We start from the raw sequence: 17,932 nt of genomic DNA, 5'->3' as shown, positions 1-17,932 counted from the left end.
CCAGCAGAAAGAGGAAGAGTCGTAATAAAAATCCATGTTAATATGATGCCAGGGACCATTGGGAACAGGCAGAGGTTGGAGTAGACCAGCAGGCTTGAAATGGGTAGCTTTGTTTTGGGCACTGTTGGTACATGAGGAGACATAGTCCACAACAAATTTGGGCAGTGTGGACCACCAGTAATGACGAGAAATAGAGTCCAGAGTCTTGCAAATACCAGAATGCCCTGCCAACTTGGAATTATCTTCCTTTCCGGTCAATAGGACGAATAATAACTTTCCCAGGAGGAATGTCTTTAATCTGCAGAGGGTTAACAGGAATAATCCCGGAAGCGTCAATGATATACTGAGGGTCCTCTTCAGAGTCATCTGTCTCAAACTAACGAGAAAGTGCATCGGCCTTTATATTTTTATCAGCAGGACGGAAATGGAGTAGGAATTGCAATATGGCAAAGAATAGTGATCATCTGTCTTGACAAGGGTTCAGGCGTTGTGCAGACTGTAAATAAGTGAGGTTCTTGTGATCAGTGTAGATAATAGGGTGAGCAGCCCCCTCTAGAAAATGCTTCCTCTCTTCTAGGGATAATTTGACGGCAAGTATCTGGCGGTCCCCAATGGAGTCGTTTCATTCTGCAGCAGAGAAGAGTTTGGAGAAGTGCTCCAGCACCAATGGAAAAGCATCAACCTCCAACAAGAATTGCAGAGAATCACCTGGATGGTGAAGAACAGAGGCAGAAGTGAAGGCCCACTTGAGGTTCGTGAATGCCTCAGGGGTCCAGACTTTCACGTTCACTCTCTTCTTGGTGAGAGCAGAGATAGGAGCGGTAAGTGAAGAGAAGTTTGGAATGAACTGGCGATAGAAATCTGCGAAACCAAGAAATCTTTGCATGGCACGAAAACCTTGAGGACGTGTCCATTCTAAGATGGACTTCAATTTCTGCAGATCCATCAGGAGTCCAAGATCGGAAGCCATATAGCCCAGAAAGGACAAATTTTCGAATACAAGCTTTTCAAGTTTGGCGTAGAGGTTATTCCCCCTTAACCGCGTCAGGACTTGGCGAACATACTTCCAGGGAGTCGTCAGATCTGGGGAGTAAATCAAGATATTGTCCGGATAGACCACCACACAGACATACAGTAAATCCCGGAAGATGATGTTCACAAATTCCTGGAACACAGCTGGAGCATTACACAATCCAAAGGGCATCACAAGATATTCGTAGCGACCGCCTCTGGTGTTGAATGCAGTTTGTCATTCGTCACCTTACTTGCGGATACGGATCATGTTATAAGCTCCACGTAGATCAAGCTTTGTAAAAATCTTGGCCCCACGTATTCGGTTGAAAGCTCTGAGATCAGCCGTAAGGGGTACTTGTTCTTGGCAGTGATTTGGTTTAAATTACAATAGTTGATACAAGGCCGGAGAGCTCCATCTTCCTTTTCCACAAACAAGAATCTGGCTCAGGCTGGAGAAGTAGATTTCCTGATGAACACCCTCTCGAGGTTGTCCTTGACGTATGCTGACATGGCTTGGATCATAGGCAAGGAGAGAGGATAAACCTGTCCACTAGGAGGCAAAGCATAGGGGAGCAATACAATGGGACAATCGTAAGGACGATGTGGAGGCAGGACCCCAGCCTTCTTCTTGCTGAAGATATCCACATAACAGGCAGACTGTGGAGGCAGACCAGAGAGTGACAGAGGTACGGGGGACCGGACAAGATGAACCTGAGGCAGGCAGCGGTGTAGACATTGGGATCCCCACTGGAGAACCTCTCCGGAATTCCAGTTGAGGACAGGAGCGTGTTGGCGAAGCCATGGTAGTCCCAACAGGATAGGGTTAATAGCTTTAGGCAGAACATAAAAGGCTAATTGTTCTGAGTGTAGAACACCCACTTGCAACTTCAAAGGTTCTGTGATGGACAGAATTGGGTAAGGCAGAGATTGACAATTCACAGAAGCAACTGCCAGAGGTTTCTCCAGAGGAGTCACGGGCAATACAGTACAGTACAAGCATTTGTTAGCGGAGCGTCTGTGCTGTCTCTCCTGTTCAGACAGTCTGACTCAGTCAACCTGCATAGGCTCTTCCTGGGCGACAACCGGAGAGGCTAGCAGGGGTCTCTGAAACTTAGGTGCCAGTATGCAGGACCTTCATTCGCAATAAACCTCCTGGGCGCACTCTTGGAACCTCTTGTCAAACAGCATAAGAGCATCCAAGGTAGAAGGGAGATCACGACCTGCAAGTTCATCTTTAATTTAACTCCATAATGCCTGCCAAGGCCTCTTTGTTCCAGGTGAGTTCTGCTGCCAAGGTGTGGAATTGTATGGCATACTCCTCTACCATCGAGTCTCCTTGGCATAGTGTCAGTAGTGAAGCAGCAGCAGAAGATGTACGGCTCCGTTCTTCAAATACTGTGCGGAAAGTCTCAAAGAACCGCTGTAGATTGGAAGACATTTCATATTACCAGATAGGGTTCGCCTATGCCAGAGAGTAGGGAGAAAATGAAGTAACTTTGGTCAGATCAGAAGGGAAAAAATGTGCATGTAGATGGGAGTGGATCTTGCACTGGTTGAGAAATCCTTGACAGGTTCTTGCATCTCCACCATAACGAGGTGAAGTGGCAACGAAATTCCGTCCCCAAAACTGACTAGAGGGTAGTGGAGTAGGTGGAGCAGCAACTTGAGAGGTAGTGGAGGAGGCAATAGAGGCAAGATCCAAACGTGCGGCAATAGAATTGACCGTTTGCAGAAGCTGATCCTGGCGTGCTGGGAGATCTCCCATATCAACTTGATTTGCTTGGACCGGCATCTTAGGTTGACCAGTGGGATCCATGGCCTGAGCAAACTGTCTAGTCTGTGGGGAATGTGGACCCACTGGGCCACTCAGCCATATTTGAGTAGCAACTGGTCTTGAAAAATGTCAATGACAGCCACTAGAGCGAGGGTACCTGGATAGCTGGCTTGTGCCGGACAATCGGAAGCTGGCGTAAGCCGGATAATCGGAAGATGGCTTGTGCTGGACAATTGGACTTGTCTCGGATACAGGTACTGTAGTTGTCACGGACACTGGACTTTGCATGGACACTGGACACGGATACTGAAGTCATCACGGACAATGGACTTGACACCGAACACAGGATAAAGCTAGGGCACCTTTGCAGACTAACACGGGGTTAGACACAACATTGCTCAGGGAGAGTTGCATGAGAGAGTAGGCAGAGTTCCTTTTAAAGTCCCGGGTGTGCTGGGATCGGATAGGGGTAAAGCTCCTGGTGCGCATGCTGACTGTTCAAGGCCGGGGACAGGCACGCGCGAGCACCCTAGAGAGAGCAGTGCGCGCCGGCGTCTCTGAAAAAGGAGGCGCTGGCAGTGTTTCAGAGTCCTACGGTCACGGCTGCCGGTAAATCGGCAATGCCAGTGGTCAGAAACTGCGGGCATCAGATCTAAACACTAAAAAAAAGTTCAGAAAAAAGAAAGGGGCGTGGCTTCAAAAGCGCGCAAACTGTCACAAATGAAGCCAAATCAAAAGAGGTTACTTGGAGGAAAAAGTCTCTAGAAAGTCTAGCTAGATTACACTGTCTAAAACACAGATTAGTAAATCTGCCCAACTCTCTTTTATTAACAGTTAAATAATTTCCAAGAAATCTATGAAAAGCAAACGAAACACTGCAAATTGTTGACCACTGTAATGTGCTGTTCACTTCACTATGCTTATCTTGTATTTCGGCAATTAAAAAGCATAATATGATACATTCAATGCTCTTGATGGTGTGCTAAATAAAGAAAAATACCTTATATTCTTTTCAGATGATGACCAGTAATTTTCATTAGTAACAAAGTCATCCAGGAAAGATGACTACTATTGTATTTAATGCATTAGCGAAATACTAAGCATTAAAATAATGATACATGATCACTTAATTTAAAAAATTCAGAAATTAACTATATGAATGGTTCGTATTATACAGTCTGTCATCACATTTTCATCTCCCCAAACTGCTAATACCGCTATATAGGGATGGATGAAAGTTTTTAAAACATACCTATGTTGCCCAAGTCAGCCCTCCGTGAACCATAAAAAAAAGTGCTATTATTCCTCTGGGCGCCATATGCAAATGATCACTGAGCAGTCCTGCAATCCAGGGAGTGCCATGCATTCTCAGCAGAAACCACGTAGACTGCAGGACACTTCCTGGATTGCAGGACTTTTCAGTGCTCATTTGCATACGATCCCCAGAGGAATAAAAACACTTTTTTATGGCTCACAATGCTCTGACTTGGCCAACATAGGCATGCCTTCCAACTGTCTCAATCCAGCGGGACAGTCCCAAATTCCGGGAGACGTTCCAAAGGCCCGGTTTCAATTGTATCTGCGTCCTCATGATGAATTCAATGGTAGAGCTCAGGGAGCGGTTAGCTCCCTGCTCAACCATTTATACTGTGACCCCTGCCGTGGGAGACTTGGTGCAGATCGGAGGGAACTTCAATTGTCGTGGAAACGGGGCTAGGTGATTAATTTTATTATTTTTAGGAGGCACTATGGTGGCAATTGAACTGTGTGTGTGTGTGTGTGTGTGTATGAAGGGCACTATACTGTGTGTGGGGGGCACTATGGGGGCATTATACTATGGGGAGGCACTATAGGGACATAATGCTGTGTAGGGGGCACTATGTGAGCATTACACTGTGTGGGGGCGCTATGGGAGTATTATATTGTGTGGTGAAGACTGGAGCATTATACTATGTGGGGAGGGTCTATGGAGCATTATACTTTGTTAGGAGGAAACTATGGGGGATATGAATGATATGTGGGGGCACTATACTGTGGAGGGAGGCACTATGGAGGAATTATACTGGGTCGGGAGGCACTATGGGGCATATACTTGGTTGGGAGGCACTACGGGGCATTGTAATGTGTGGGGGGCACTATGGCGGAATAAGGCTGTTGCGAGGCACTATGAGGCATTATACTGTGTGGGGGAACTATGGGGGCATTATACTGTATAAGGATGCTCTGTAAGAGACATTAAACTGTGGGCAGGCACTAGGAGCATCAAACGTTGTGGGCGGCACTACTGGAAAATGATACTGTGTGGGGCACAAAAGGAACTGGGTGTGTATGGACAGGAATTAGGGGGGGTTTAGAGTAGGGGTCTCAAGCACGCGGCCCCTGGGGCTGTCATCTGCGGCCCGCGGGACACCGAGCCGCTATTACAGACTCTGCTCCGGGACTCTGGAATTCCCTGACATCGTTGTCCACATATGAACAGCAATGTCTGGGGCTTCCCCAGAACCGGAGTCCTGTGCAGAGCGCTAGTATAGGCTCTGCTCCGGGACTCTGTGGAATTCCCTTACATCGCTGTTCATATATGGACAGTGTGTCAGGGTCTTCCCCAGAGTGGAGTCCCGAACAGAGCGCTAGTACCGGCTCTGCTCCGGGACTCTGTGGAATCTTCTGACATCGCTGTCTACATATGGACAGCGATGTCTGGGGCTACCCCAGAGCAGGAGTCCCAGTGACGTCAGGAGCACAGCTGGAGTTCCAGGAAGAGCCTACTAGCGCTCTGCCCGGGACTCCAGCTCTGGTGTTGCCCCTGACATCCATGTCCATATATGGACAGTGATGTCAGGAGCAGAGCTGGAATCCCAGGCAGAGTGCTAGAAGCGGCTCTGCTCCGGGACTCCAGCTCTGGGCAAGCACCTGACATCACTGTCCATATATGGACACTGATGTTAATGGCTTCCCCAGAGTTCCGGTGTAGAGCCTATACTAGTGCTCTGCTCCGGGACTCCGGCTCTGGGGTTTCCCCTGATATCACCGTTCCAGGAGAATCCCCTGACGTCACTGTGTATGGACAGTGACGTCAGGGGCTCCAACAGTAGAGAAATCCCCATCCAAAGCGTCGGCAACGCTCTGGCTGGGGATTCCACTCCTAGAAGGAGCCCCAATGGAGCTATCTACTTGGGGTGTGTGTGGCATTATCTGCGGGAGGCACTGTGGCAGCATCAACGGAGGGCACTGTGGCAGCATCAACGGAAGGCACTGTGGCAGCATCAACGGAGGGCACTGTGGCAGCATCTACGGAGGGCACTGTGGCATCTACGGAGGGCACTGTGGCAGCATCTACGGAGGGCACTGTGGCAGCATCTACGGAGGGCACTGTGGCAGCATCTACAGAGGGCACTGTGGCAGCATCTACAGAGGGCAATGTGGCAGCATCTACAGAGGGCACTGTGGCAGCATCTACAGAGGACACTGTGGCAGCATCTACAGAGCACACTGTGGCAGCATCTACAGAGGGCACTGTGGCATGGTCTAGGGGTGAGTTGCATTATCTACAGAGGGCACTGTGGCATTATCTACAGAGGGCACTGTGGCATTATCTGCAGAGGGCACTGTGGCATTATCTGCAGATGGCACTGTGGCATTATCTGCAAAGGGCACTGTGGCAGCATCTACAGAGGACTGTTACAGCATCTACAGAGGGCACTGTGGCAGCATTTACAGAGGGCACTGTGGCAGCATTTACAGAGGGCACTGTGGCAGTATCCATAGAGGGCACTGTGGCACTATCTAAAAAGGGACTGCCCAATCTTGACATGTGTGTCTGCCAAACGCTGCTAACTGAGCCGCCGGACTGCATTTAGCGACACTTAAAGAGGCTCTGTCACCAGATTTTGCAACCCCTATCTGCTATTGCAGCAGATAGGCGCTGCAATGTAGATTACAGTAACGTTTTTATTTTTAAAAAACAAGCATTTTTGGCCAAGTTATGACCATTTTTGTATTTATGCAAATGAGGCTTGCTAAAGTCCAACTGGGCGTGTTTAAAGTAAAAGTCCAACTGGGCGTGTATTATGTGTGTTACATCTGGGTGTGTTTATTTCTTTTACTAGCTGGGCGTTCTTACGAGAAGTATCATCCACTTCTCTTCAGAACGCCCAGCTTCTGGCAGTGCAGACACACAGCGTGTTCTCGAGAGATCACGCTGTGTCGTCACTCACTTCCTGCCCCAGGTCCTGCATCGTGTCGGACGAGCGAGGACACATCGGCACCAGAGGCTACAGTTGATTCTGCAGCAGCATCGGCGTTTGCAGGTAAGTCGATGTAGCTACTTACCTGCAAACGCTGATGCTGCTGCAGAATCAACTGTAGCCTCTGGTGCCGACACGATGCAGGACCTGGGGCAGGAAGTGAGTGACGTCACAGCGTGATCTCTCGAGAACACGCTGTGTGTCTGCACTGCCAGAAGCTGGGTGTTAACGAACAGAAGTGGATGATGCTGATTCGTCAGCATCATACACTCCCATTCCTAACGCCCAGCTAGTAAAAGAAGTAAAAACGCCCCGATGTACACACATAATACACGCCCAGTTGTACTTTTACTGTAAACACGCCCAGTTGTACTTTTGCAAGCCTCATTTGCATAAATACAAAAATGGTCATAACTTGGCCAAAAATGCTCGTTTTTTAAAAATAAAAACGTTACTGTAATCTACATTGCAGCGCCTATCTGCTGCAATAGCAGATAGGGGTTACAAAATCTGGTGACAGAGCCTCTTTAAACTGGAAAACTGGATTGTTGAAATAAGCACGTTGAGAAATCTCTCAAATTTTAAACCTAGCGGTATTATTATAGTAATGTAGTATTAGTATTATAGTAATATAGTGTTATAGTAGTTCAAATAACTAATTGATTAACAATAATTTTGTATTGTATCAAATTTGAAAGTAATGTGGCCCGTCAACTTCCCATTTTTTCTAAATGTGGCCTACTTAGCCCGCCGAGTTTGAGACCCCTGGTTTAGAGGTATGGCTTGACGTTAAAAAAAAAATAAAGTTGTCCCTCTTTTTAATACTTGAAAGTTTTGAGGTACAAACATGGGTATGTTTAAAAACATATCATCCTTCCCTACAAAGCGGGATTTGCGCTTTAGTGTGTGAAAATGTGATGACAGACTGCTTTTAATCATGCCTATGAATCATATCTAAAGAGAAATGTGTCCATGTAAATTTGTTTAGTGTATGTATAAAACAATGCAAACTAATACTGTGAATTCTTGTAAACATAAAAATTAGGCTTCGCTCACATCTGCATTCAGGCTCTGTCGGAACTGTGTGAGAACTTGTTTTTTCTGCAATGATTTAATGTTTTTATTGGTGGTCTTTTGGTGAACACACATTCTTTTGATCGCTTTTTTCTGGGGTTCTTTGGGAGGCAGGTTGTACAAGAAAAAACAAACTGTATTTCGAACACTGTTTTTTATTTATTACCATGCGGTTAAATAACATGATGATTTTATACTTCGGGTTGTTATAGACATGGCAATACCAATTACCGGGTATTTTTTACATAATACATTTTTTTTTATTGGAAAAGGCATCTTTCTTTTTAATATTTTTAAACATTTTATTTATGCTTTTACTGTCGGCAGCCAGTTTGGGCTTTTCTGACAGAGACCTATTTTTCAATGTGTAACTTTTTATGGAAATAACTTTTTAATGCTTTTGTTTAACGAAGCGAATCTGAGATTCGCTAAGCTTTGTCCACTTTTTAAAGTGTCAAGAGATGGAGAACATTTCTTGTGACTTTTTGGCTGTTTGCGACATTTCTACCCCCAAAACTGGCATAGAAACATTACTGGCTTTCCCCCACTGTTTATTTCTGATAAAAACAAAACGTATCGAAGATTTTTCAAAATTTGCATTTTTCAAAATGTGAATATGTCTGCTTGTAATACAGTTAGTAATAAAAAAAATTTTTTTAACATTAACCATGTCTTTTATGTTGGAATAATTTTTTTAAAGGTTCTTAAAAAAAAAAAAATTGGGACGTTAGAAGGCTAATAAAGTTTGGCAGCAATTTCTCATATTTTCATGATCATTTCCAAAACCTATTTTTTTTAGGGACCAATTCAGTGGCTTTAAAGAGCCTATATATTAGAGACCCACCTAAATCACCACATTTTAAAAACTGTACCCCTCAATGTATTCAAAACACCATTTTGGAAGTTTCTTAACCCTTTAGGTGTTTTACAAGAATTAAAGCAATGTGGAGGTGAAATGAAAAATGTTTTTTTTGCAGAAATTCCATTTTGACTTTTTTTCTGTAATACGGCAGTTGTTAACAGAGAAACGCAACTTAATATTTATTACCCTGTTTCTGCAGCTTTTAGAAATAACCCATATGCGGCGCTAGTATGCCTAGTGCGCCTATTTTTTATTAGGATGTTTTTCATGTACCATTATAGGTATGCAGAGGCCTTGAGGTGTAAAATATAAGAAACAACCCTATGTGGTCATAAACTGCTGTTTGGGCACACGGCAGGGAACAGAAGCCATGTCACGTTTGTACCAGTACAGTGGAAACAAACCCCTCATAAGTGACCACATTTTGGAAACAGGGAATTCATCTAGGGGTATAGTGAGCATTTTGACCCCACAGTTTTTTTCGAAGAATTTATTTTTATTGGGCCGTGAAAATAAAATAAACTATTTTTATTTCCAATAAGATGTCGTTTGAGCTCCAAATTATTCATTTTCACAAGGAACAATGGAGAAAAAGCACCCTAAAATTTGTTACACAATTTCTCCCAAGCACGAAAATACCCGATATGTAGTTGTAAACTGATGTTTGGGAAAAGGGTAGGGTTGAGAAACCAAGGAGAACTAAGGCTTTTGGAGCGAAGATTTTGCAGGAATAGTTTTTGTGTCGTAATATTTTTCGAGCCATTACTTTTTCAATTTATTTTTTCAACAGAGTGGTGTGAGGTCTTCATTTTTACGCCACGAGTTGTAGTTTTCAGTAGGATACATGAGACTTTTTGATCACTTTTTATTCCATTTTTTGGGAGGCCAAGGATACAAAAAAACGGAATTAAACTTTTTGTTTTAAATTTTTTTACGGCGTTCACTGTGCAGGATAAATAATGTGATAATTTTATAGTTTGGGTCGTTATGGACGCAGTGATATCAATTCTATAAAGTTTATTTTATTTCTTAATTTTTTTCCAATGGGGCCGAGTAGGTATAAAACCAAAGATGCCACAGTCACTATTGATTGCGGACGCTAGGAGTCCCTGCCTCGCTGCAGGACAACTGTCCCGTACTGTCAGTAGTTCCACAGATAGGCAGGGACTCCTAGCGTCGTACATAACTATTATGCTAGCAGCCCGGCTCCCTGCAGTGTGTTCGGTCCGGGACTTGCGCCCGAAATACGTTCCGTCCTTTACGGACCGAACATGCTCGTGTGAATCCAGCCTAAAGGGTAAAACAGCCAGGATCAGCACTAGCTCCGATCAAGGCATTTCAGCAGGGAGTCAGCTGTGGTATATAGAATTATAGAGATCTTGTCTCAAGTTAAACGACGGACACCCTGACGGAACCCATTAAAGTCAATGAGTTCCGTCAGGCGCCGGTGGTATTCGTCATGCAATGGAACAATTGCCTCCGTTATTCTGCTCCTCTGACGGAGCAGAACAGCAGAACACACCAACGCACGTGTGAACGAAGCCTAAAATAGGACCTGTCAGCTTTCCTAACTAGTCTGTTTTAGTAAATATTTTAATTCACTATAAAATAACAATTCTGGAGCATATTTTTTTTTATAGAACTCTGCATTGTGCTGTTACGGTTATTCCTCCTGGAAATATGAAATAAATTGATAACTGGGCATTACCATTTTCTTGTCGACGGGGCGCGTGCCTACTTAGTCTGATACTGTCCAGTCAGCGCTGACAATTTTCCATACATTTCCAGGAGGAATTAAAGAGGAATGGCACAAAGAATAGTTCTAAGAAAAGGTGTTCCAGCACTGTTTTGTAATTTGCGGCAAATACTTGAATTCCCCATGAAATATCAGGAGAGCTGACAGGCGCTCCTTAATATTTATCACATTTGGGAAAAATTGACACCCACAGATACTTTAGCAAGGAATCAGAAATCTCTATTTTGGAAAGTTAACAAATTTGCTAAAAATAAACCAGGGAGACAGGAAATAGGGGCTAGCAATAGCATATACCAGTTCCAAAATAGTGCAGACAGCAGCTGTGCCTGGGAAACTGTGATGTGATAGGCTCTATGTAGACAAGTATTTCTTAAACTGTGAGGTGGGTCTCACTGGTGAAGTGCCCCCAGTAGGTGAGGCAGTTATGGCAGAAGTTATAATAATATCTTGCGAAGACCTCTGTGGATGCATCAATCTCTGGTTTAGCAACATAAAAGACTCCTTTTGTGCTTATTTTAACGTTATACTGGGTTCAGGAAACAAGGTTGTAAGGGGTTGTCCAGGCAGGGAGCGGTTTTTCAAAGGATAGGTCATCAGTATATGATCAGTGGGTGTCCGACACCCAGACCCCGCATCGATCAGCTGCTCCGGCAGCCTCCGGGGACCGGAAGTTATGCAGTGGTCAGTGCCGGAGGCAGATGGCTACTGTCACTGCATAGCGGCCGTCCGAGGTTACTTCAGCTCTGTAGCACGGCCGCTAAACTGTGACGGGAGCCATCTGCTTCCAGCAACAACCACCAAGTGAGCTATATCATAGCTATAATTTGCTTAAAATAACCTTGGCGAAAAGTTGCCATTTCGAACATGGAAATGGTCAAAAGAACAATATTGCCCTTTAACTATGTCCTTGAAAAGGTTTGAACAAAGTATTCTGCTGCATATGCTGCGGTGTCTGTGATCACAATGACTAAAGTAGGAGGATAAAGCCAAATGACACCAAACATAACATTTGCAGGTAAACACAGAGGAAGCTGCAAACAAGTTTTACTAACCTATGAAACCTAAACATATCAGAACAGTTTTATTCCAGTTGACTCATGCCCTAGATTCTGTCAAGTGTGAAAATAGATTTTTTAGATTCAAATTAGTTCTTGTACAGTCATGCTGAAGAACTACAAAATATGTCTACTTCTGCATTTCCATCAATAATCACAGATTCAGCAGACTTTACACGGCTATCACCAACAATTACTAATGTGATCATGTACAGAAACCATTACCTATAAGCAAAGTAAAATTTAGACAAATTAAGCAAATATTTAGTTGCTGTGGTTGCAAATTTGTTCTTTCACATTTTTTTTTACTATGATATATAGCGAACTGCTTTTCAAATATAACCTTTACTTACAGAAAAGCATTTTAATAATGTTCAGGTATAAATCAGTGTCACGTGGATGATGTCGTATTAAAAAGAACCTGTCAGCAGGTTCATGCTGCGCATGAAATAGTGACAGGTGTCCTCACTCCACTAAACTAGGTTTAACTCTAAAGAGCTATGGAGAGAAATGTCTGATGGGCGGCTCCCTTCCGGCTTCGCCCTGCTCAGCTTGATTGACAGCTCTTTCCCTATACACAAATGAAAAGAGACCTGTCAATCAAGCTGAAGCGGCAGGGAGAAGCCGCAGTGCTTCTGTGTAAAATACAGTTCAGTGTTGTCAAGGCACCTGTCATTATTTCATGTTGCCCCTTAATAGGGCAGAATGAACCAGCTGACAGGTTCCCTATAAAGCTGACCTAGTGTGTTTAACTGCACTCACAAAATATCCCCCAAATATGCACTTGAGGCAAGCAGAAATTAGCCACTTTTTCCAGGTACCGTAGAAACGGATCTGGCTGGGTGGTAGAAAAATATGTCATGTGACTCCATTCAAATTCACTAAAAGGGCTCAAAGAGGGAAGGATCATATACTCAGTGTTAACTTTTTGCAAGGCTGTTTACGGGGCACAATTACGCCTCTAAAAAGTACAAAATATAAACGGCCTGTCTGGGTGACAGGTGCTCATAAAACATGTTCACAAAGTAAAGCTGAATACCTTAGGATGTATGTCAAAAGGAACATTTGAAGAACAAGGAATGGATATGAAAAACTTTCACGTAGAGGTGGCGTCCACATTACTCGTGTGCTCTAGAAAAAAAAAATGTTTTTCCATAAATAAATGATAATGTATAACAAAAATAACTGTAGTATTAAATTTTAGAATCTGAAGCATTGATGGTTTAAAAATTTTAGACGATAGGTGACCTTTATCCTTCAATAACCAGTGTTTTTTGTGCACATGGTGGTCTCAAGGCCATAACTTTTTGCTAGGATACCCAATTGGTTTCCTACAATCTTTATAGTGTAATTGCGGGTTTCTTTTATTACAAGTAAATGGTGCAAAAACAATTAAAATGTTCACATTTTATTTCTTTCATTTTTAATTCACATCGAAAGTAATAAAATGGGTTCCATGAATTTTGATATATGTTCAGGGAATCAATTCTCTCGATTGATGGCCAGAGGTGGGATTTGCAATAAATGTCCAAGGCTATGTTCACACGTTTAGGAAAATCCAACGTACATTTTTGAAAGCATCGGTGAGTGAAATCAGAGGCTGACACTGAAATTTCGGCCGCAAATGTGCCAGCGGATCCGGACGGAGATTAGCCCCATTATAATTAAATCAAGCTATTCCGCAGATTTTCTGTGCAGAAGTTGTGCAAATAACAAGCATGCTGCAGAATTAAAAATCTGCAGCATAGTCATTATTCTGCGTGGATTTTTTCCACTGTATGTGAATGGGGTATAAAATACATGCATTGCGGAAAGTCACAGATTTGATGAGGATTTAGGCGCAGTATACGTATAAGTATTTGAACAAAAAAACATATCAATGGAATGAGTGCCATCTACTGGGCAATGTGACATAGGCCAAATAAAAGCAAGATTGAAAAACATGTAACTGACCCGCAGTACACATCAGAGTATTGGTCAGCTTTGCGATTTTCAAATCATTATAAAAGTATATTGTTCACTCCTGAAAAGAGACACATTAAGGCCTCATTTACACGAGCGTAATATACGCGCGTGCGACGCGCGTGCTTTTCACGCGTGTCGTACGCACCTATATTAGTCTATGGGGCAGTGTAGACGATGCGTGAATTTTGCGCAGCGCGAGTGCGTTGCGTAAAACTCACGACATGTTCTATAATCATGCGTTTTTCGCGCATCACGCACCCATTGAAGTCAATGGGTGCGTGAAAACCACGCATGCCGCACGGAAGCACTTCCGTGCGAACTGCGTGATTCGCGCAAGAGCTGTCAAAAGGATGAATGTAAACAGAAAAACACCACGTGCTTTTCTGTTTACAAACAGCCAAACGGAGTGTCAAATTAGAGATGAGCGCACCGAACTTCACCGGGTTCGGCCGAACTCGTTTTGACCGAACCCGGCAAAAAATGTTCGGGTACGCGACGGCAGGAGACAGTCATTGTCCACGGTGCTGAAAGAGTTAAACTGGTTCAGCACCATGGACAGTGACTTCCGATCACAATATACATGAACGTGTAAAAAAAAAAAAGAAGTTCTGACTTACCGAGAACTCCCGGCTTCTTCCTCCAGTCTGACCTCCCGGGATGACAATTCAGTCCAAGTGACAGCTGCAGCCAATCACAGGCCAAGCACAGCCTGCAGCCAATCACAGGCTGCAGCGGTCTCATGGACTGCCGCGTCATCCTGGGAGGTGGGGCCAGATGACAAGAGAGGGACACGTCACCAAGGCAACGGCCGGGAGACCGGACTGGAGGAAGCAGGAAGTTCATGGTAAGTATGAACGTCTTTTTTTGATTCACAGGTTGGTGTATATTGTGATCGGAACTCACTGTCGCGGGTGCTGAAAGAGTTACTGCCGATCAGTTAGCTCTTTCAGCACCTTGAACAGTGACGGGCGTCGACTAGCCTCATCTCTATGATGGCGGCTGCGCGAAAATCACGCAGCCGCGCATAATACACGGATGACACACGGAGCTGTCAAATGCCTTTTGCGCACGCAAAACGCAGCGTTTTTTGCGCGCGCAAAACGCACACGCTCGTGTAAATCAGGCCTAAAGGTGTTTTTTGGTCATGGGCCGGTTTTTCATATTGATGACCTATACACAGGATAGGTCATCACTATATGATCAGTGGGGGTCCAACACCCAGACCGCGTACCGATCAGCTCTGTTGGCTGCCTCCAGCATCAGGAGTTATACAGTGTTCGGCGCCGGAAGCAGATGGCTCGGACCACTGTATAGCGGCCGTACAGGGTTACTGCAGCACTGCTCCTATTCACTTGCTACCGTGGCATGTAAGCCATTAGAAATATGGGCAACCCTCTTCAACAGCTCATTGGCCCTCCAGCAACGTAATTATGGAGGGCGATGGTTGTCACGGCAGCCTGGGGGCCTGATGAATGCCCCCAGGACTGCCCTTTTTTTGCTCCTATTAAGCCCTAGCAGACGAGAAGAGAGGAGCCTAGAGACAACCTCCTCTATCAAATGCTGAAGGTGAAAAAGTGCAGGAGGGAAGGGTCGATGCTACTAGGGGACTGGTAGATAATTTTATGCCGGGTGTTGTCAATGTAACTTTAAAAGAAGCGGCCAGTTCTTCAGCACTGAGATCTGTGATAGATGTCTGCAGTTTAGGACTAAGGAAGGAGTGAAAAGTATCAGAGTCGTTTTGGATTATTACATGTGGAGATGAAAGAGGCGAGATAGACTTGTTTGGCACGGTGAAGGGCTGAGTTGTAAGTTTTGAATTGTAATGGAGGAAATCTGCTGACAAGCAATTTTCTCCATGGACGTTCGGCACACCTAGAGCATTGCTGAAAAAAATGAATTTGAGGCGTGTGCCAAGGCAGTGTGTCAGGAGGTTCCGAGTATAGGGGGCGCTGCCTTGTCCAAGGGCACTTTTGAGAGATTCATTGTAATGTTTGGAAGCCGGGTCAGGACACGAGAGGGTAGAAATGAGTGACAATGAGGACTGTAAATGGTTTATTAGTTGATAACTCTTGACCCTTTTCAGGACTAAGCCATTTTATGTTTTGTTTTTTTTCAGTTTTTCACTCCCTGCCTTTCAAGAGCCATAACTTTTAAAAAGACAAGATCAAGTGAATTCCTGTCTTCATGTATAGGAGAATTAGTAAGTTGTGAAGGGCCTAGGGAGGAGGTCAAATGGACACTTACTTTTAAACAACTTATGCTACTCTAATAGCACACCTGATATAATAGTTGTTTTATTCATGAAAATACAGTGTGAATTTACTGCCACTAGGTGTCTCTCCCTTCCTGTAATCTGTTGTCCATCCCTTGTTGTCAAGCAAAGTCTGTCCCTAGTTACAAAACAGAATTGACAAGCTGCAGAAGGTGGGTGGGTGTCACTTCACTGTCTATCCTTACAAGTCTAAGGAGAAGGGAGGGGGGAGCAAAGAGAGAGCGAGTCAGCAACAGACACCATGCATACAAGTCTACAGAGGTGAGAGGGGTGAGCAGGGGGGGGGGGGAGGAAGCAGGAGTAGAGTGAGAAAGACACAGGCTGCTAGTAAGGATTCTCAGATGCACTGGTCTAAACTTCTGTATAATCTCCTCCATACTGCTGCAGCTTGTGTAATTATATATATATATATATATATATATATATACATACATACATACATACATACATACATACATACAATGTGTGTATGTGTGACCGATAGAGATAGGAGGGCAGAATTCTCCTCTTCTCTAGGAGCTGTGTATAAAAGACGTGATAGCAGCTACCGCCCACTAGTTCAGAGACAACTGAGAATTAGAGATAGTGCCTGCAGAGTGGAAAATTACTAAATAATGATCAGAAATAGTATTATTCCTCATTTACACACATGCGAGAGCTTATTCTGAAAAGTCACCATAAAGGTTAAATACGCTTTCAAAATAGGAACTGTCAGGCATATGAGGAGGTTATCAATGGGGATGTTAAAGTCAGCCAAAATTAGAGTGGGTGTTTTAGAGTATAGGAAATGAGGAAGCCAGCCAACAAAGTGATCCACAAACTGGCAGGGTGAACCAGGGGGTGGTAGACACTCACAGGGACAATAGGTAGAAGAGTCTGAGGGTATGGATATCAAAATAGGGGAATGTGAGTGAGGGTACCGGGGGAATGACCTGGAGAGTGCAGTGTGGGGAAATAAGTAAACCCACTCTTTCACCCTGCCTGTTCTCAGGTCTGTGGGTATGAGAAAAGTGCAGACCACCATAAGACAGAGCAGCAGGGAAAGAAGTGTCAGACTGTTGAAGCCATGTTTCTATTAGAATCCTGAATAAAGGGAATTTTGTTGCACATGGACAGATAATTCCAGAGTGCGCAGGTAAAGGAAACAGGAGAAGACACACAAGGAATGTTAATAAGATTTGCAGGGTTTTTAAGTGTGGCAGGTAAGAGATTGAACTTAGCAGTAGAAGAGTGAGGACCAGGGTTGGGAGACATATCTTCTGCAGCCAATAGCAGGAGAATGAAGGGAAACAGCAGATGGTTTAGTGATTTATAAGAGTTAGATTTGTATGTGGAATTAGATGATTTAACACCAACATGATTGGCTACAACAGATAAAAGTTCCACCTTTTCTGTCCACTAGTTTTGATAAATCTTCAATAGGTCTTTTATACGAATAATAACGCTCACTCCCAGGCATGCAAACCAAATAATATATAGCATAAACCAGCAAGTCCCATTTAGCAAAATGTGTTAAAAAAAATCCTACCGTAGGAAGCTAAATTTAAACAAACTTCATGGAAGAAAACAAATCTACAGGTCAGTGGTTTAACGTCTTATAAATATGCTTAGAACTATAACATGACATACTTACTTCACCATGGTTATAAAAGAAGCACAGAACTGTCATAAATCCACCAAACTGACTCCCACTGCAAAATAAAAATGTATTTCAGAATGGAACACATCCTATCAAAACTATAAATAATACTCATTGTATAATAACATCATTATGCAGAAGTACTAAATTATATACAGTTCGTTCCAGCATTATTTGGACAGAGACACAAGTTTTGTCATTTTAGCTGTTTATATAACTGTATATTCAATAGGTTTTGGTAATCAATATGGGCTTAAAGTGCAGACTCTCAGCTTTA

General features: G+C 43.8%; 1 protein-coding gene across 2 annotated transcripts in view; it reads right to left on the bottom strand.

The window, feature by feature from the left end:
• Window positions 1-17,932, bottom strand: part of DPY19L1 (dpy-19 like C-mannosyltransferase 1) — a 189,043-nt gene that overhangs the window by 89,341 nt on the left and 81,770 nt on the right. For both annotated transcript variants that reach the window (XM_075826937.1, XM_075826938.1), the window contains 2 exons: window positions 17,650-17,707; window positions 12,819-12,910 (listed from right to left, as the gene is read on the bottom strand). In XM_075826937.1, coding sequence (XP_075683052.1) covers window positions 12,819-12,910; window positions 17,650-17,707 — 150 coding nt within the window. The remainder of the gene's footprint in view (window positions 1-12,818; window positions 12,911-17,649; window positions 17,708-17,932) is intronic.

Source organism: Rhinoderma darwinii, chromosome 5 (genome assembly GCF_050947455.1).
Source record: "Rhinoderma darwinii isolate aRhiDar2 chromosome 5, aRhiDar2.hap1, whole genome shotgun sequence".
Taxonomy (NCBI): domain Eukaryota; kingdom Metazoa; phylum Chordata; class Amphibia; order Anura; family Rhinodermatidae; genus Rhinoderma; species Rhinoderma darwinii.
Note: the sequence above shows the minus strand (reverse complement) of the source record. Positions and strands in the feature narration are given on the sequence as shown.